This window comes from Paramormyrops kingsleyae, chromosome 2 (genome assembly GCF_048594095.1).
Source record: "Paramormyrops kingsleyae isolate MSU_618 chromosome 2, PKINGS_0.4, whole genome shotgun sequence".
Taxonomy (NCBI): domain Eukaryota; kingdom Metazoa; phylum Chordata; class Actinopteri; order Osteoglossiformes; family Mormyridae; genus Paramormyrops; species Paramormyrops kingsleyae.
The window spans coordinates 29,005,455-29,027,344 of NC_132798.1; the positions used below are offsets into that span (position 1 = coordinate 29,005,455).

Genomic DNA, 21,890 nt, shown 5'->3' on the forward strand with positions numbered 1-21,890 from the left:
ATACACAAAACTCAATAGTTTCACTTTAACTAGCCAAAGGAAATGTAGCATATACTTTCCCGATCATAGCATTTATCGTCCAAGAAACACTTTAACTGAAATAAGCACGTTCTCTCTATTCAAGCTGTTAATTTAGATTTGCAAGGTCACGCACGAGGAACTACGAAAGAGGTGTTTATATTGAAATTATAGTTCATCATTGAATAACTGAATGCTTAAGTCCTATGCAGTTGCCTGGCATACGCCAAAAATATCGCTAGCTGCCGCATTTTTGTACCGCTGATCTTTGACCGAGTCGATAGTATAACTGTCCTTTTAATCCTTTGACACTATCGCTTAGACAAACAAGGTGGTATCGATCTTTTCATTATGTGATCAAACAACAAATAAGCTAACGCAGGTGAGAAGTTCAAAGACTTGGAGAGACGCTTTTACTCCGTCGATGGAAGCTCTATGGTAAAGAATCATAATAAAGGAATTTCTGGAGTTTTTAACAACAACAAAAAACAAAGAAGTCAAAACGTATAACGTTCCATTAGCCAATTATTCCAAAGAAGACGCATGGCAAAGAAAACTTACATCGATGTGTGTCATTACATGCCGGTAACAGCATGATCATGGTGCCCGAGAATAAAAAGCGTTTACGGAAAATACATCAAATAATAACCTGTAAATGACAAAGAAATGATCTACTTGCCTTCCGAAATGCCTGTTGTACCAGGTTCTTCCATTCGCCACCCACACCTCGTAGCTTTTTCCAAAGAGCTTCTTCTTTAAGCGCCGCAGTGGCCACTTTTCCTCCTTCGCCTCGTTGTTTCCTGCTATCCTTCTTCCCTCTATTCTCATTCGCTATCCTCTCTCTCTCCCTCTCGCGCCCGTCACAATCTGCAGAGTAAAATCTTGATGATACACTAACAGAACTTTCCTTTTGTCTGATTTAATCTTATTGGTTTCACCTTTTGAAGAAGGAGAAGACATGAGCGAGAGGTGCTTTTGGACAGACTGAGAGAAAAACAAAAAGAGCTCTGTTGCAGTTGGTGGAGAGCAGCCACAACTGCGTTTACAGCTGGGTTTCAGCCCTCGGCCATTTGCGTTCAAATGTATTACTTTACCTCAGGTTTGTAAAAACAAATGCCATGGAAATGTATTGTAAACAAATTGTCATTTTGCTGGAATAAACGTACCTCGCAATATTGTAGTTCTGGGTTGTTATATTTGAATCAAAGCAACATGCTTAACACACTTAATACAGAACTGTTGTCAGATAGTAGCTCTACCTATATGAAAGCATTAACGCATCACATTATCATATTGTGTAACAAAGATCGAATTTTGCGCTTAACAATTATTTATTCTATGGAGCGTAGAAATGTACGCAGCCCAGAGAATCATTATTTAATTTTCAACATCAGGCATTTCAATAATAATAATAATAATAATAATAATAATAATAATAATAATAATAATAATACATGACTGATCAAATGTATGAGTACTTTTGATGATAATAAATTATGTATTACTGTGCCCCTGTAACTGTCTACTGTACGCTAGATGGCAGCCCGGTCCAGACATTTTAAGTCGCTTCGCTTTGCTGCTAACAGACAATCGGATTCTCCATAAAATGCCTAAACAACTTGAATTCAGAAATATGATGTTAATAATCAATTGTTTCTCTGTTTTATTACTGTTTTGTAAAAAAAAAAAAAAAAAAACTAACGCTTCAAATGTGTTTTTTTCCCATCGATGTAGAGATTCGCGATTCGATCTAGCCTATATGCAGACATATTTCTCGAACGTATTGATATATGTGAAGGAAAGGGAGCACGGGAGATATACTGTAATCTCATGTACGTTCTATAATTTAGACATAAGGAGAAGCGTTCTGTATTATATAATGAAATAATGATTGCCATAAACACATAACGGTAAACTTTAAAGCGATACTGATCGACTCCTTTCAACCCAGGCGCTTGTTTATTTCACGTGCACCAAGATCTGCCCCATCTTTTACCCTTTTTTTTGGTCATTCTTTCCAGGGTTTCTTCCTCTTTTGTGACAATGGACGACCCATACTAATCAGGTTTCAAAGTAAATAGCGGCGCAGGGCGAGCTCAATGTAAATTGTGCTTGTCAGAACCCCCCCCCCCCCCCCACCCCCCCCGCAACCCCCCCACCGCAGTCGTAGGTAGCAAGGAGCGAGGGCTCTAACCAATGGAGTGCAGGAGGCTTGGCTAACCTTAGCTTCCCATTTTTCTCTCCCCCCTCAATGCAGGGCTCTGACCAGTCAGTCGCCTTTGATTATCAGTTGCCAGCAGCCTCTCTCTTGGCTCCTTGACATGAGCACCATATAAGGCGCAGCGATCTCCATAGAAACGTGTCAGTTTCAATAGTAGTGTCAAAGTTCACTATATACAGACATTCGCGCAGATCCCCGTTTCGGAAACATTGCTCTGCTGGTCTTCCCGTTTAAACGCATTCATTTTGAGTCTCTCCTCCTTGCATATTCTATTAGTTGTTTTTTTTTTCCTTTTTATCTATTCTCTCTCGCTCCATTTTTGCTGGAGAGGTGAAACTACAGGGGCACTTCGGCGACGTTTTTTTCTTCATCCCGATGAGTTTTATTTAAAATATAGATATAAAATTCTGCTCTTCAGTTTTTGCACTCTTCCACTCGCGTGGACAGGAGTAAGGAGGAAGGAAGAAAAAAGAAGGGGATTTATTTCACGCCAGACTTTGGATCGCGCATTATATATTTTTATACATTATTATTCCGGTGAATTTCTTCTGCCTTATAACTGGTTATTTTGAATAAAACTGTAAGCTGTTATCCTGCGTTCGCTGTTTTTCGAGATTGGGTTCCTGAATGGCTGACTGCAATTTACCTTGGAACTGGCCTCCCGATACTTACAAATCCTGATCGGGTACATTTTCTATCGATACTGCTGTTTTGAATGTATTGATCTTCCTCTGCGCCTACTTTATCCTATGTGACCGCCTGCTGAGATTTGACGTTAAACAGACGAGTGTCTGAAATAATCTTTTTTACTCTTTAAACATCACAGCGATCTGTTCGCTTTATAGCACTTTCCGGGCCCGAGATATGGCAATGGTAGTTAGCGTTTGGCGAGATCCGCAGGAAGACGTGGCCGGAGGAACTCCGAGCGGCCCGAATCCAGCAGCTCAGCCGGCAAGGGATCAACAGCAGGCGGCGTCGGCAGCACCACACACTCCGCAGACCCCCAGCCAGCCTGGACCTCCGTCAACGCCAGGGACTGCGGGCGACAAGGGACAGAATCAGAATTCTGCACAAAATCAACAGCATATTGAATGTGTGGTTTGCGGAGACAAATCCAGCGGCAAGCACTACGGTCAGTTCACCTGCGAGGGATGCAAAAGTTTCTTCAAGAGGAGTGTCCGAAGGAACTTAACGTATACATGTCGTGCCAACAGGAACTGTCCCATCGATCAGCACCATCGTAATCAGTGCCAGTACTGCCGACTGAAGAAGTGTTTAAAAGTGGGCATGCGGCGGGAAGGTGATTACATTATTTTATCCAACGTGCATTTTCTATTCCGCTATGTGTGTGTGTGTGTGTGTGTGTATGTATGTATACATATTTATGTATGTGTGCATATATATGTATGTGTGCATATATATATATATATATATATATATATATATATATATATATATATATATATATATATATGTGTGTGTGTGTGTGCGGGTGTGTGTGTATACGTGTGTGTGTGTTGTGTATTTATTTGTGTGCGCATGTGTGCTTGTAAGCACAATTCATGTTCAACACTATCCATTCATGTTTTTATTGTATAAAACCACTGAGCTCTTACCACTCAAACATTAGGTTTTTTTTCCACGCTTTGGCGATTCTGATTTCTTTCTGGCAGATATAGACAGATATATTCAGACACCATAGAGACGTATATGTAGTGTATTTTCATTTAGATTATTTTTTCCAAAACTTTGCTGTTTTGTTTAAGCACAATATTTTGTCCTTGAGTGTCACTTAGATATTTATCAAACATATAACGTATAACTAATATAATTATCAACAACTAAGTATACGTTGTTAATTATTTTGCTTTGCTTTGAAGTGGATCAGTTTAAAAATACGTAGTCAGTGTTAAAAAATAATTGTTGTTTTCGAGAAATTCAAAATACGGCCTTGTAAAAGTACCACTTAGGCTACTTAATTTAGCTTTTAAAAGCTCGTAGCATTGACGCCTTCGTTATATTATTAAATACTGCAATTATTTGAAATCGTTTTAGTTGTTCTGTGGGTGTCATTATCATATAGGTCATGCAAACAAAAAAAAATCACAAATATTCGTATTCATTCTCAAAGCTGTTATTCCAGTTTAAACGGTAGTAAGGCCGAACAACCAGTATTTACAGTCATTTTGAATATTTTCACTACGATCCTCGATTATTAATTCTGCTTTTATTTTCTGCCCTGTTGTGATCAGTTGCTTTTGAGTATATATGCATTAAATGAAATTCGTACATATAACTACTTATGTGCATGTACGAGCACATTTACATAGAGGGAAACACTGCAAGAGTAAGATGTGAGACTGATGCAGTGGGAACTTCAAATAGAATTCGTGAGAAAAGCTGTCTGCAGTTAAAGGCAGACGGTCTCTTTATAATAGCTCATGCATATGCATAAACAATAGAATGCATTACTAATTTACAGATTACTTAATACATTTGATGTCTGTACAGAGGGATTTAAAAATCATATGCCATTTAACCAAATCCTAAGCAATAAAGGCTGTGCAAAAACTGTGTTTATCAGCCCTGGATGCACATTTCCTCTCCTTCTCTTTCTTTTCGTCAGCGGTTCAGCGAGGAAGAATGCCTCCAACTCAACCGAACCCAGGCCAGTACGCTCTGACGAATGGAGACCCTCTGAACGGCCATTGCTATCTGTCCGGATACATCTCGTTATTGCTTCGGGCAGAGCCCTACCCAACTTCACGATACGGCAGCCAGTGCATGCAGCCCAACAATATCATGGGTATCGAGAACATCTGCGAACTGGCAGCTCGCTTGCTCTTCAGCGCTGTGGAATGGGCCAGGAACATCCCTTTCTTCCCCGATTTGCAAATTACAGACCAGGTGTCTCTTCTCAGGCTGACGTGGAGCGAGTTGTTTGTGCTTAACGCGGCTCAGTGCTCCATGCCCTTGCATGTGGCCCCTCTACTCGCCGCTGCTGGCCTCCACGCCTCCCCGATGTCTGCGGACCGGGTCGTGGCTTTCATGGATCACATTCGTATCTTTCAGGAGCAAGTTGAGAAGCTCAAGGCCCTTCACGTCGATTCAGCAGAGTACAGCTGTATGAAGGCAATAGTCCTTTTCACATCAGGTGAGTATTAAACCAACTGTTAAATCTCTAATGGTGAATATAAGATAATGACACAAATATGCCTTATGAATTGTTTCACGTCATGATCGACACGACGATGTGTCCAGTTTTGTACACTGTGCAATTGCAGTACGAAAAAAACTAATCAAATCGAGGTCGATTTAATGTACATTTCTACATATTATTTGTTTATTCTCGACAAAACAAATACTGGGACTGTAAAATGGATTATGTAAGTGCATCGGGGAAGTGGAGTAAATTTACATTGGCATTGTGTGGGATCGTTTACACAACACGTGTATGGTCTTGTTTGTTATTAATTGTCGTAACTAACGAGACAAGAAACAAAATGCGTCAGTGTGTCGTGCAAAGTAATTTGTTCATTTTCGGAGAATTATAGTAAGTGTGCTTAGTTTTTTTTTAACGCAATCCATGTGCATATTTTTGGGAAAAGTGTTTCGCAACAAGTTCAAGTGACTTCATATGTGACGTATATCTCATACTACTGACGTCCAAGGGAAAAAAACAACGGGTATTTTATTATGTTTATATATTATTGTTTATAAGAGCGATTTTAATCTTACATGTGTGTCATATTCAAGTTTATTTCGCATGTTTTTTTTTATTACCTGGGCGAAGCACATAAGCATCCCTCGGATCAATAACGTCAGGAGTATGTTTACGTATTAGCACTCAATTTATTTATATTAAAATAACATCGTATTTGGAAAATGTCATTGAAGTTAAAATGGCTCTTGGTTAAACTGCTTTACAGTGCTTTTATAATCTCAGCGTGGATGTATTTGACATTGATAAATCAACAGACTGGACATGGGTTGTGCATACTTAGAAAAGTAGGCCTTGCAGACTTCTTGGATGTCCTTAATCTAAATGATATTAATGTAAATGGAAGGATAACTTGAATTCTTCCTAAAGAGAAATGTGATTTTGCAGATTTCCTAAAGTATATTAGGTGTGTTATATAAATGACTGCAACCGAACCCTTAGATTATATATCGAGTTAAATAATCCTGTTTGACAACTTTGTATTTTGTTTTTTGAAAACTTTCTGAAACTTTTTTTAGGATTTCTGATAATTCAATATTATGGAGGTGGTGATACGTGTTTAATGTACACCAGTAATGAATTTCATTTGTTTGCCTATTTATTCTTTGTGCAATCTCTTGCGGGCAGCGGTGGCAACCCATTATTGCTTATAGATACGTGTACACAGTCACCAGATTTTAGCATTCATCCACCATCTCAAATGACATAGTGTCGAAAATACTTTATTGCGTGATACTATAAAACCGTGATATAGTTGGCGTCACAGACATTAGGAAAGGTTGACAGACCAGATGAAGCAAGGCATCCAGATTAGATAAAATTATTTTAATTCTTACTGTCCGAGAAATACCAAGCAAATATTAAAAATGTATGGGATGCCTCTTAATTTTTAATGAACCATGGAAGCCTGGAATGTAAACAAAGTCGTAGGGATTAATGACTTCATACACTTCTCAGGACTTTATATATATATTCATTGCAAGTCTTGTATTTAGGCCCACGGTGACTGAGATCGGTTTCAGCTGACGTATCATGTCAAGGGAATAATTTTTATTATTTGTAGATGTACACACTCATCGCTAGCTCTAGTTTAAAATGCAGCAACTGTGTTTCACAGTTTTGCTAGATATTTAGATATGCTAACTGCTAATCCAAATGGATTTGTATACATGGAATTCCTCAGTTTAAGGTCACTGTAAATCACTTTATCTTTGCTCGGGCTCAGCACAGTTCGCAAGTTCACAAGGTTATTGTGTCCGACCACACTGAATTACAGCCCTGAGACATAAAGATCGCCCTAAATGCATTTACGGCCTAATGTCTAATCTTTAAAGTATTGGATTTAGAAATGTCGCGCTTAGTTCGAAATGCTCGTTATATTTCTGTAACGAGAATATAGGCCTTAATATCGATGCATTTACATGAGTGTTTCTGCTCATTTATATCGAGTTTCTGCGGACATAAGAGTAACATAAAAATGTTACTATTGGCAAGCAGAAGCAGTTTTCAATATGTAACATTTTTGCTGGGAAAGGCGACAAGTTTATCACGTTAATCGTAATTGTAAAACAACGTTCTGTTTAAACATACGTAGTATGCGGAGCATATCTTAGTAAATGGGACGTAACACAACAAACGTAAGGATGATTTTTTAAATGCTATTATACTTCTTCAAATGAATCGTGTTTGTGGTTTGTGCTTCAGGTTGACTCGTCTTTATTCACGCTTCTGGTGTATTTAAATGATTTGCTTTTGGCGGTTTGTTTCTTGTTTTTGGCAAGATAGAGTATAATCATAGATGAAAAGAACTTAACTCCAACATATTCGAGAATCATTGCCATTGTAATTCAGTTTATTTTGTGTCATTTTCCAGTTCGCATAGTTCGTCTAAGGAAAACAAAAAATCTCGAAGTACCTTAGATAATAACGAAACAGTGCCGATGCCTCCTACTCTCTTAACTCAAGATCTGCATATATTTCTTTACATCGACTAGTTTATATACGTCTTCTGGTATGCGCCTCGTGGGAATAAAATGTATTCTCTCCAAAAGAATATTCTTGAATATATGTGTATATGCATACTAGTTTAAAAGAAAATCTGAGTTAAATGATAACCTGAGTGCTTTCTTGTTTTGTTTTGGCTGCTCAGACGCTTGTGGCCTGTCAGACGCGGCTCACATCGAAAGCCTGCAGGAGAAGTCGCAGTGCGCCCTAGAGGAATACGTGCGAAGCCAGTACCCTAACCAGCCCAGCCGCTTTGGCAAGCTTTTACTGCGGCTGCCTTCTCTACGCACCGTCTCTTCATCTGTAATTGAGCAGCTGTTCTTCGTCCGTTTGGTAGGTAAAACTCCTATTGAAACCCTCATCAGGGATATGTTGTTATCCGGGAGCAGCTTCAACTGGCCTTATATGTCCATCCAATGATCCAAATAAAAAAGTGAAAAGAGAAAGGACCTGAATGCAGCAAGCTGAACAAGAAGACTATATATAGGACACAATTGCAGAATACCGTAGAAGACAGGACGTTTTGTGGACTGAAATGGAATACATTATGTACAGAAAATAAGGAACTGGACTTACGCCTGTGTAAATCCATTCTCGTCTACAAGAACACTACTCTTTGTAAATTACTAGTCTTTATTTTCCATTTTGTAAAAAAAAAAATAAAAGAAAATAAAAAATAAAATGAAAAACATCGTATGCGCAGTAAAAAGAATCAAGACTTAGCAGGAAAATAATGTTTCCAAGCAATTATAAAATGTCCTGTGTCTATGTATCTCTCTGTTTTGTATTTTTCTGGTTCTAAACCAGGTTTCTGTGATTCTATACTAATAATTTTTATATAACCTTTTGCTTCTTACAATGAGTGCGATATGTTGTCCAAGCTATGTTCTCCAAGAATTAAAATTGAAGTGAGAAATTAAAGCAAAAAAAAAAATAATAAAGGAATTTAGGCAAATAAGAAACTGTCTAATCGCTATGACAATACTACCACTGATGGTTGAACTTTTTCAAGATCCTACGGACCCGGAGTTCTGCAACAAACTCAATGGACATTTTAAAGGAAAGATCACACGTGAAACTTTTCTTCATCGCGACCGTGTGGATTCGATCATCTGTCAAAAAGAAAAGACAAAAGAAAACAAAGCACTTTTAATATATCATTTCAAATACATTTTGTTTGTTTCGTCTTGAAATTTTCATTGTTTCTTGAATCTTATTGATTGTTGCCTCGATTTGCTTATTCCATGATGCAGCTTTCGCAGACGGATCGCTTGGTAAGAGTTGTGTGATGGTGACTGTACTATTAAAAGATGTAGGCAACAATGATTTGCTCTCAAGAATTTTCATGTGATGCTTGAAACAGAATTTATATTTCAAAACAGCCACGGGGAATCATGCATCGCGCACAGACAAAAAAGCGGAGGCCTGTGCGCTAGGAAACCGCTGGTTTACTTTGGATAACTTTTTGAAATAGACCATAGATTTTAGCGGTAATGATAATGACGTAATGTAATATTTGTATGTATTATACTGCATTCTTTTCTTGCAAGGGATAGCCTACTGCCAAATACGTGGTTTGTTAGTTAATTCCCTTTCTGTTCACAAACGAAAGTAAACACTGAATATAAGCTTTGAGCGCCACTCTCTAAAGCTGCGTGGGCAAATTAATGTTTCATATTTCTCCCAAAAGCACTGGACAAAAGAATAGTTTTCTCGACATAATGGTAGAATTTTAAATTACACTATGTTCGCTGACAATGAACAACCACTAATAAGTAGTAATCATATTATTGGTTTTGTTTGATTTTGACGTAAGCACCACTTAGCGTGGTTCCTAAGTCGCAAATCTGCGTGCACGCGCGCCCGTGTGTATTGGAAATAGCATAACATAGATAGTTGATATGAGCCCTAACGTCACGTGCTTAAAGGATTACTGTAGACAGGTCAATGAAAAACAACCATATCACACAGTCACCGAAAAACCGTCGCTATATAGATTCCCAGCCCCAAAGTTGATTAAACATGGAAAGCAAAGAAACATATGAAGGTGCATGCTTAATAGCAATACGTCTTTCTATTTTGCGTCCATAGCTGATCATAGTGTAAATCTGGTTATTTATATATGGGTATCCACAAAATATCTCAATCTGGTATAAAAGGTGCCAATTTGTAGCTGGACATACCGTAAGATAATTTGGCAACATGGAAAACAAGGTTATTAAAATTCTGTATATAGGGAAATATAACTAAGCTACGTATAGTATAAACAACCAGTACCTAAATAAGGAACACACATTTGTCCACCATCTTGAATATTACGATGTAATGATTAAAATATATATATACATTTCCAAAGAAATTCAATGTTATGTACAACTGACTAAAATAGATTTTCCTTCCTAGATAATGGATCAGTGATATAATTGGGTAGACGAAGACATAGTGTCACAGTTAAATATGTGGATTGTGTTTTTATGTTGTGGGGGAGGGATACAGCAGCTAATCAATGGCCGATTATTAAAACATTTGCAAATGAATGTAGCATGCGATGCCTTTCACTTTCGTTCTTATTTTGTTATTGAATGATCTTATTAATTTCCTCGTAAGCCGAAAATTCCAACTCTCACGTGTCAAGCACGGAAATACATACCGCTGGGTGACAATGCTATATAGGCTACTTTTAATGTAACTGCAATTAAGCTGTATCCATTTCGCAGGTCGGAATAATGTAAATGAAATAAACATATGCAATATATTGACTTCTTACCAATTTCACTAACGTATGTACGTTTTTACGTGTGAACCACGGGGTAAAACGCAGCTGATGGAAAAATATAAGTGAGTTTCGATTAGTTGTCATTTGGATCAAGTATAATTTTGCAGTGTTAATTAGGACTAGCAGCACCATTTGACTTGAAATTGTCGAATTCACATCAGTTATTGTTGAAGACACGCAAATGATGGAGCAATGCGTAAAACAATGTTTCAATTCAAGAATTTCGTGTTTAAAAGCACCGTTTAGAACTAAGAGGAGCATATTTAGTTATTTTTATAAACTGACATTTACAGTGCTTGCATAAAATATAATGGTAGCGTTCCAACTGAATATTTACTGCTTCTAACTAAAAGTTTCACCTGGTAATTAAATATATTATATCACACTCAAATGTATTTAAAAGGGATTCAAAACCCCGTCGGAAATATTATTTTTATAGACCTGTTTTCTCGCAACCTTCAGTAGTTGGGTTTTTAAAACAACCGTTTAAATGAAATAGAACGCGTTCCTAATGAATAATTAGATGCAAACTTGGAACAGTGATGTCGTGCAATGTGTCATTTCATACGTTTTGATTTTTAACTTTGTTTCCTGAGCTACTACGAAATTTTAGATAGATTTATGTCGAAGTCAAAGTGCGTAAACAATTAATTGGCAGCCATAACTAATGCCATTAGTTTTAAATAATGACAGTTTACACCTTTCACAGAAATTTGTATATACCTAACCGAGATGTGAGTTGCTGGAGATGGAAAAAAAGAGTTTAACTTAAAAAGCAGCCCGATTGTGACCTCTGATCTTTTTGAAAATTTGCGATTAACGTTTTTCACTTTTAGAGGCGGGATGTGTTTAGGGAAAAGCGTAGTATTGTCGGCACATTCATAATAGGGTATTGTTAAACGGTGAAAACGTACTATATTATTGGTGACGTCCAACCGTTTTTATACAGAGGTAGATGGATGGCATTTTATGTTTACTATATTTAAGCAAGCAGTGGGTAATCATATTTTCAGACTATCATAAGGAAGAGGATTTATATTTTAGTGCGCCAAACCACATTAGCCATTCGGATACAATAATCTAATGTGACTGTTGCCACTGAAATAATTAACAAAGAAGTTAATGTCAAGAAAAACCGAACGTAAAATAAATTTGCAAGAAAATACTGTAGCGCTTAGTGCTGTAACATTTTATCTTATAATTTAGCACACTGTAATAGGCTATGTTAAGCCTTTTTCAATGTAGGATTTGCAAAACTTTAGCAACACAGCCTATTAATAATGCAAAATACGGTTGAATATGACATTAAACTTAAGTTCAATGAAATGCGTTCTAACAGAGCTAGCGGTATGGTTCTGGTATGGATGCCCAGTCCTTTCGCTCATAAACATCCTCTTCAAGTTTAAGTAGAGGAGAAAATCCAGCACTACATTTTACACATTTCCACCACCTTTCTGCTCCTAATATTTATTTACGTGTATGAATATGCAGGATATGTCTGTCCATCTATCTATATCTATGTGTTTGTGAGTATATGTGGTGGGAGCGGGGGTGGGGGAGCAGAGAGGTTAGCGGGAGCATAGATCGCTGTGTAAGCGTTCCTTTTGTGTTGATTTAGGAAGACGTTAGCTGTATATAACGTTCAAGGCTGATAATATCATTGCTCGGCCAGATAAATAAAGCATTGGCCAAACCATCGGGTCAGCTATCGATTCCCACAGCACCAAGAGAAAAAGAGGGAACGAGACGGAGATTAGAGGGAGGGGGCAGTCTCGATCCCGCTTTGCTTCCCCGCATTAGCATTCCCGGCTTATGAACCGATACTGACAAGTAACAGAGATATCTAGCTCTCTACACTTATGCACTTACTCATTTTCCCCCGCTTGATTTTAATCTTAAAACAATGTAATTGTCTTCATTTTTTACACTGAACTTGCACGTACGATATAACAGATTCTATAATGTGACAGTATTACGACGGACAGGGTTTTTTGTGCCAAAAAGAACGTAGGCGTAGACGGGGTAAAGTATTCAGACTATGTCCACGTTAATAGAGACGGGATCGTTTCACCAATATGCAGTTGCCTTGTAACCGGTTATAGATTTAACGATATTTGATGATGCCTAAATTCAACTTTGAATATTTAACTAGTATGTCATTACCAGTGTATTTTACAGATTACTTACATTGACTCCATGCACTTTTTCTTGTTTCGCTGAGAACGAACTGGAATAACGACAACTACTGTGGACCAAAACAAGGTTTACTTAATTCCCAGTACATTGACAACAAGGCGAAGGACAACAGCCGTCGGACATAGTCATCAAACCACCGTCGGGATATTGAGAGTGTAAAGAAATGCAGTTCATAAATATATATATATATATATATATATATATACACCATAGTGAAGGAAAGACATCCACGTAGAAACTGTTCCATTTGACATTAAAAACAAATAAGGAAAATGTAACTTAACACTGACTTTTCCCATTATTTCATTACATCATTACAGCATTGTTTACGAATGATCATTCGAGTCTTTGGCCGCATTATTTACTTTGGTACTTGCACATAACAGCGTAATAAAGCGGTGCCAGAAAGTGTTTAATTTCTGCCATGAAGACAGCTGTTCATCACTTCGCAACTTATTTCCAAGTTTTTTTTTCACCCTCCCAAGCCCCCTTTTCTTTCTTGCTTTGTTATTTTAAAATATGCATGTCTCTCTGGAATGCCAGTCACGAGTCCAAACTTTGTGTCCAACCTCCCACATGAAATGATCCTTTTAAAGGGAACTCGATATGTCTCAATCTTCACTGCACTGCACTCAAAGCTCTTGGGTATATGGGGCAAACACAAAATAATAGTAATAATAACAATAATAATAATAATAATAATAATAATAATAATAATAATAACAAATGCGGTTGTTGTGCGTTACATAATTATTCTCAGATTCCGCTTTTTAAAAGAGAAGCGTTTAAGTGAAGTTTTAGCTTTCAACGTCCAGAAGGAGGTCTACTGAAAAGTAAGAGTTTTGTTTTGATTTTGTTCCCACTATCTCTCTGGGTTTTTATGCGTGTGAGTGAATGGATCAGAAAGAGAGAGAGAGGGGAGGGTGGTATGCGACTGAGGAAGAGAGGAGAGGATGTGCCTGTGTGTGAGTGTATGACTCAGACTGTCATTAACAACAAATTAATCAACGTGAGGCATTTAAATTCTTCCGGGATTTTTTTCCGATATATTTCTGTAAATATGTGTTTTTGACTCTGAAAAAGTTAGCGTTAAAACGGCGTAATTTAAGAGGAACACCGTGTACATACCACGGGTAATGGCAACTTAGTTACATTTCCGAAATAAAATCAGTGCATTCTTGAAAATCAGTTTAAATGATGCATGTTGTGTTGTAGATAACGGTAGACACTATCCGCACTGTATCTGAAGATATGTAACAATATTACTGATAACGCTTTGTTGTTGATACCAAGTTCAAACTCTAGCCGTACCTGTTGCTGTGTAACACGGAGATAGGAACAAAGTTTTCACAATATGTATTCAATTGAAGAAAACAATCAATCTCACGACTTATATTAGGAACATGCCATACTTTTTTCAGTACTACCAAAAACATGAAACATCTTGACATAATTCAAAGTGGATAATTAACAAACACCACGTGCATGTTAATTCCTTATTTATTAATTGTATTAATGTACCTATTTCAAAGGCGCCATCAGTTTCACATTTTTCATCATGTAGAAAGACAGAAATCTTGCAAGAGAACTCAGTGAAAAACTGTTTTCTTGTAATATACAACAGATGGTTTCTGCTGGTGCCACTACAGCTAGCGAGGTCCTCGATTTTAGTGAGAAGCATTTTGTCACAATTACACGCCATACTGACACAAAATTTATTGGTGACCTGTTGTTCACATCACACCATTTAGTATTAAAATTAATTATTTGTATGAATTATTATTTAAATAAAACCGAATTAAGTGCATAACCCATTGCACAAGTGCATTTGACATTACCCTGATGCAAATATAGGCTTCACAAGTTTGTCCTCTGGGCCAATTCTTACGCGGACATAGAGCAAATTACGTTAGCTAAGTCAAGTAAATTGGCATTTAGACTTACAGTCTAACCCTTTATACATTCTTCAAATGCACAACGCAGTTCTCCTCATATGCGTATGAAAACCTGACTGTCTGACAATCTTGGGGTCGATATATTTTCGTCATAACCCTGAATGGTTTGTGAATGAAGAATGGTTAATGTCCGATGTTAACAGTCCTGCAAGTTTCATCTATTCGTGTTTATTAGAATAACTCACTTATCGTTAATAAAGTACGATATAAACCGTTTATAAACACGGAAGTAAGTTCATTTCAGATTATTCGAACTGCTTTACACGTGTAATGAATATTTATTTATATCATCCATCTGTCCGTCTGTCTACCATACTATCCATCCAATACAATATCACACGAAATCTAAACATGAGAATCTGAGCTATTCACCGCAAACACATTTCCCATGATAGGATTGCACGCCGGGTTAGACAAGCATGCAGGCTTAGTGAATTATGTTGTGGTTAATATTGTTCTAATTTACTTTTTATTTACCTAATTTCTCAGCATGGCTTCTATTTTTCTTTATAATAAATGACCGAAACGTTTTGTTAGACGATATTTTTCATTCCAGACTCACTGAAGGTGTCGACAATAGTGCTGTTTGGCTGCTCTTCGGCGCGCTGGTTTTGGTCACATGTATTTTTTTTTTTGTAATTTTGTGATATAGGTTATTATCCGATACTATACATGTTTCTGCCATAAAATGTCCATCATAAAATAAACTGTGAAGAACGGGAACCTTCGCTAGCTGATATATAACAACTGTATACGGGATGCCTTCACACACGACCAAATAGGAAGAATTTATATAATTCTGTTCTTAAAAAGATATCTATATAATTCCACGGAGTCAACGAATGATTAATACCATATATAATCTGAATAAAATATATTCGCATTGACTTTGTAAGAACATAACATATTTGATGATTGCAAAAAACTCAAGTAAAATCTCAAGCAAGCCAATGGAGGACATGACTGGCTGGTTTGCTAGCGCTTTATGGCCTATACACCATTGCTCTGATAATGGAATTGCCTGCTTTCCTTGTTAAAAAAGACACATCTCTTATCTTTTCTGCGTTTTGCCTGAGACCAGCTTGCTGGAAACGTTTTGTGCGCTCCGCGCGCTCACGTGTGTCTGCGCGTACTAAAAAGGTGGGGGTCGGACAGAGAGTATGGGAGATAAGAGGCAGAGGGAGAAAGAGAGGGGGGTGGGTGTACTGTTGTGAGTGTAAAGGGAGGGGGTTAACGGAATGGCCTTTTCTTTCTGAGTGACATGACCCCTACTCTTCAAAGGCCAAGCAGAAATAAACGAACTTAATCTGAATTGGTGAATTTTGGCCGTTTTTGCAATGAAATCGTGACGCATTTTGAGGTAGTTAAAGTGTTGGTTGATTTCAACCATTCCCAAAGTGGTGGACCTGAAAATTATTATATTCCAAACAAATCATTCCCAGTTATTCCCAGTTACTTTTCTTCCAGCTGTCCCTTCACGTCTAAGTTCATTTGCATCTGCTGATGTTATCAGTAATAACAGGCATGCAATTTGGCGGCGGCCAGCCAAGAGAGGGTTTCCTAGCAGTGGACAGAGTGGACAGAGCGGACAGAGCCCAAAAGGTCAGCTGTTTGATAATAATAGGGCGGCTGAACGGCACAGTTTGAATGGCTGGGAGCTTATTTGAAAGAGGGAGTGTTTGTTATTGAGAAAAGAGAAAGGAATTCCCAACAAAGCTCGTCATACTTCAAACACATGCTGTCACATCTTTACTTCTTCTCTTCTATGAAGTAAGAGGTATTCCTTTTTAAAAACACAAATTACGTAAGCTGTACAGTAAAAGGCAAATCATAATTGAAAAAAATGTAACATGCATACTTGTGAATAACCGATGGAACCTGCATTCACCAAGACCATGATCACACCTCTTCATCTAATTATTTGTTTGTTTGTTTGTTTGTTTGTTTGCTTGTCTATCTCCTGCAGTGCCACGCTTATGAATGTGTCCGCTGCATGCTCATTTAATTTAAATTTAATGGTAAAATATATCCTATGAGCGCGACCTGTAACCTGTCATCACAATGCCTCAGGAAGATGGGAGGTACACCATTTCAGATGTACTCAGTGATTTCAGATGATACTAAGAGGATGCAGGTAGTGAAAAGAAAACAATGCTTAGAAGCACTTTTACAGATAATACAAAATAAACCAACATCGATTTTCCAGACAGATTCACACATATACACAGAGAGCACAGTAAGGTAATTAAATAAAAAATTACCTTTTATTTAAAGCAACTAAACATGTACGGACATCTTGTGTCAATAACAATTTCAAGCTGGGTAATAACAGCATCATAGTCCATCAATAGCACATCAAGTGTTTATTTATTTATTTGTTGTATTTATATACATCTATATATCTCCTTACTTGTTTATATCTGGTTGCTTGTCTTTACCAATAGACAAAGGTATCAGTGACACCTTCCATGAATGTTAAAAATGGTGCATAAAATTGGGGCTGTTGAAAACCCTCTCATTTAAATAAACCTAGACCAATTTTTTGTACAATTTCTAAAACACCATGCATAATAACAGACATATAATGTTTTTTAATTATATAAATATTTAAAATTCTAATAGGCCTTATAATAATGTTAAAGTGATGCTTTTCATCTAATTAATGCATTTTATTGGTTGTTAAAATCAATTCAGGATAGATGTATAAATGTTTGGATTATGAAATTAAATTTAACAAGTAGGAATCACTCATTTTAACTTCATATGCACTTTACTGGATTTGCTGCATGTATCCCTTAAAGTTTAATGATATATTTGTGTATCTCTTTTGCTGAAAATCATTGTGTAATGTCACATAGTGTTTTGAAAATATTCTTTGAAATTTAAATTATTGTCTAATTTTTCATTGTCATTTTGTATCTGTGTTCTATGTACTCATGCATAAAAAGTGACATTAAACTGATAATCAACATCACTGTGTATAAGGAGTATAACTGGGAATCATAATTACTTACTGGAAAAGGTATGACCAGTTAATGTGCATCTGACACCTTAGAAGGGGAGTATTATTATTATTATTATTATTATTATTATTATTATTAGTAGTAGTAGTAGTAGTAGTAGTACTTATAATATACTAGCCATTGTCTATACTAGAATATCCATATAGTAATATGAAGCTTTATTCATACATGGTTGCAAATTCATTGTACGTATCTGCAAGGTTGACTATTAATTGCTCACTTGTTTTGGATTGTAGTAGCCTATACGATTGTCTCCTTTTATCCTTTCAATCTCCCTCTATTAAAGTAATTTGGAATGGTTCTAATTCTAAGTAATTATGCTACATTTATATGTTGAGTTTACTTTCCGTTTATCACCCCCTCCCCCCACACACACATCCACGCCTAGTCTTTTTTAACTCGTAAAATGAAGTCCAATGTCCGTTTTCAGTTTCAGTACTATATGTTTCCACGACTGAAAGTGAAAAGTTTCGTAGAGAATCCATTCTGCATTCCTCAGACGAGCCTTTGTTCGGGGCTCCAGGGAACTCCTACTGCAAAGCCCGTTCTGAGCTGTTTGTTTCTACTTTTGTTTGCTAGATGGCGCTCTGTGTACTGGGACCTTCGTCGCGAAAAATAAACATTTACCCTCCTTTCCTGTCCAGCCAAGATGGTCAATCTCAATTTCCAATTTTTATTGAATTATTTTAGCAATTTTTAAAAGAATGTCCATCGTGTAATTTGAAGGACTTTACCAGAGAAGAGTGCTAAATCGCTTAATTATCTTGGAGAGTATAGGATAGTAATGTTCACCATTCTCCGCGTCATTTGACGGTATAGCATACGTTTAAAATTACAGGTACTGTTCAAGCTCAATATAAACAATATATATTTGTACGTATTTTTTAATTATAAAATAATTTATTGTGAATTTAAAATAATTCAGCGTATTTCTGTCATTTAATTACTTGTATACGGAATAATAACTGTATACGGAACTGTATACTGTAGCTGTATACGGAATCATAACATTATTATTATTATTATTATTATTAATAATAATAATAATAATGATAATAATAGTAATAAATCGTCTAAGGAAAAGCAGCAGTCAAATGCCTTTATGTCAATAGTCTTGTTTGTTATTCATATATTCATATATTCATTTACAGAACTGATTTCTGATATATAACTTTCTGGTGTGCTATTAAGTCAAAGATTGTTCTCCATTTACCCATCCCTCCATTTTATTGGTGTAATATTTTGTAATGTTTCTATTAAAAAATTCCAGTGAAGGTGTAAAAAAGTAACGTGTAATATATCAATACAGATTGATACACACACACACACACACACACACACACATAGCCTGTATAAATGCTATTTATTACTTAGTATACGGAATCACTGTATTTTGTGGTATATCCTTTCTTTATATTGTATATGGTGGCAATGAAAATATAGTATTATACTATAATATAGTATATACTGTATATAGAAAAATATATAATCCTTTCCCGAACTGCGAAGTTCGTTGTTCTTTTGCGGTTGAGAGATGCTTTTTCTGAAAGTTTTTGTCATCATTATGGGTACCCACTGCATGAATACGTTTTGAAATGACCCATTTGATTTTGCTTATAAAAACTTTTAATATTGAAAATTTAAGACAATTCGTACTCTGTGGCTACCAATATTAAAATGACAAACATAATCGCTGACTTAAATGCCATAGAAAACACTTTTTTACATCAGTCGGAGAGTCAGTATAGCTGCATCACCCGAATATCTATAAGTAGATGGATAGCTACTTTACAAATTATATACCTGTATAAACCGAGATCCAGGTTGCTTTGCTCATGTTTTAGTTCTGTTTTACTTAAGTTTACGAAAGGAAGATTAGCTTCCCCTCCCCTCTCTGAGTTACCTAAGCTACTAAACGCTTCCCATGAGAGGTATACGTCGAATCCTCTGTTATTCTATTAATTTTCATGATGTTTACTTCCCGTATATTGGGTCTTTAGGATAATGGAGCACATTTCAAAGTCATCGAAATTTTATATTGTCATTTGAAGAAAAAAATTAGAAGAACAAGATCTCATTAATATTGGTGAGGATTGTGAAATGCAATAGCCAATGCAAGTGTCCGATTAAAAAAGAAAGATATTGGAAGAGAGTAATAAGATAAAAAAAATGCCCGCGTGCCCGCTTGTTAAGTAACTTGCTGTCACTATACTTAGCGATGTTCTGTTATGGACGGTGGCTCCAGCAGGTTCTCTCTCGGGGCTTTAATTAACAAGCTGTCTCAAAGCTGTAGAGCTCCATCAAACTGCTCCCTCAACAGAAAATATTCTTTGTAAAAAGCACTTTCTCACACAGAACTAAGTACGTTTTTAATGAAGTGGGTTGGTGGACCCGTGTGTTTGTGCGTGCGTGAATCATTTTTGCACATAGATGTTTTGCACATGCCATTCTCAGGGACAGAACAAGAATTTTGACGTTACAATAGTAACCTAAACAAATAATTCATAATTCATGCGTAATGTGCGTAATGTTCCTTAAGAATTCCTTAGGAATATATATACATACACACTATAGATGAAAGAGACTGGGCACAAAAAGAACTAAAAAAATGTTAGTCCCGGTTAAAAGACAAACTTTATCACGTGTCATATATTATTGTAATGTCCCTCAAATAGAAAATTTGGCGGAAAGATATACAAGTTTAAGGTTAAACGAGAGCGCTGTCCATGGTGCTACACGAGGTAGCCAGATGATATTGGCACGTATTATTATTATTATTATTATTATTATTATTATTGCTGTTGTTGTTGTAGTTGTGTACTCTGCAAAAATGTAAAGGCGTTTAAGAAAAATTGCGTTATTTTCTAAACTTTTGACTGTTCTAATATACTATACAGTGATTGCGTTGTCTCCGTTCCATTATATAAACAATACATATGCAATAATAATAAAGATTGTGTATTATTCCAATTACATTTAAACGGTACATTTGGTCATTTATATTTATAGATTATAATAAATTAAACAAGCAGTCGCCTAGAGTCTGAAATTCATAAATGTATTTAAAACATAAGTTTCAAACCAAAACGAAAGGAAAAATCAGAACAATGTATGAGAAAAAAAATTGACCAAAAAATAATAAAGTGCTTTACAATTCAGTTAAGACATATTTGTCTCATTTTGTCAGTTGTAAAATACTGTAATCTTAATACATATTCATGAATATACTGACAGCAGTATCAATATTTTAAACCACTTAAAAATAAAAATAGGGACTAAAGTTTATGTAAATTTAAAGTACACTTTTAATCTACTTTGTCATTCGTGCGTTTTTATTGATGGTTTCAAAATTAACAGTTCAATAGTTCATTACTAGTGATGTCTTAATCATTTAATCAAAATAAAACATTACGATGTCATTAACAAATGTAGCATTTTTTGATTTACATCTATTTACAGGCATTTTACTTAAAGCGTATTGTTTTTCACAATTTCAAAATGAAATTATATACAGTAATCGAAATCAGCTAATATTGGAATAAATCGTTCGGGATTAATTACAGGAGAATCGGAATAAGAAAAAATGCATCATAAACGTGCGCTTGTGTATGTTGTTATGTTATGTTATGAAGTTTAATACATTCATAACAGTACACAACAAAAGACACTGATTTTAAAATATCAGTTTAAAAACTTTTTAGCTGTTATGAAGAATTACGTAAGGATCCACCAGCTTTCATCAGCTACCTAGAGTGATTTATTTTCCGTTTAATAATACCAAAAATTAAGTTATCACAAATGAAACATAAGTTATGAACTATGTCCGCCTGTAAAAGAATAGAAAAAAACTTAAAGGAGATATTGAGAAGAGAATTACTTCAAAAAGAGATAGGAAGTGCGGGAACAGATAATGAAGGAAAATCTCTTCCTCCCAAAATAGTACAACACAGCGGAAAAACCATGCATAAACTTTTTT

The 21,890-nt window shown here is 36.1% G+C and overlaps 1 protein-coding gene across 2 annotated transcripts; it reads left to right on the forward strand.

Moving 5' to 3' along the window:
* Positions 1-2,279: 2,279 nt before the first annotated feature.
* nr2f1a (nuclear receptor subfamily 2, group F, member 1a) lies at positions 2,280-9,290 on the forward strand. 2 transcript variants are annotated; one of them, XM_072708886.1, is made up of 4 exons: positions 3,199-3,371; positions 3,454-3,539; positions 4,866-5,393; positions 8,110-9,290. In XM_072708886.1, the coding sequence occupies exons 1-4, from the start codon at positions 3,331-3,333 to the stop codon at positions 8,382-8,384; spliced, it is 930 nt and encodes a 309-aa protein (XP_072564987.1). In that variant the 5' UTR covers positions 3,199-3,330; the 3' UTR covers positions 8,385-9,290. The 2 variants fall into 2 exon arrangements, with proteins under 2 accessions (XP_072564986.1, XP_072564987.1); XM_072708885.1 differs by having other exon boundaries at positions 2,280-3,539.
* The last annotated feature ends 12,600 nt before the right edge of the window (positions 9,291-21,890 follow it).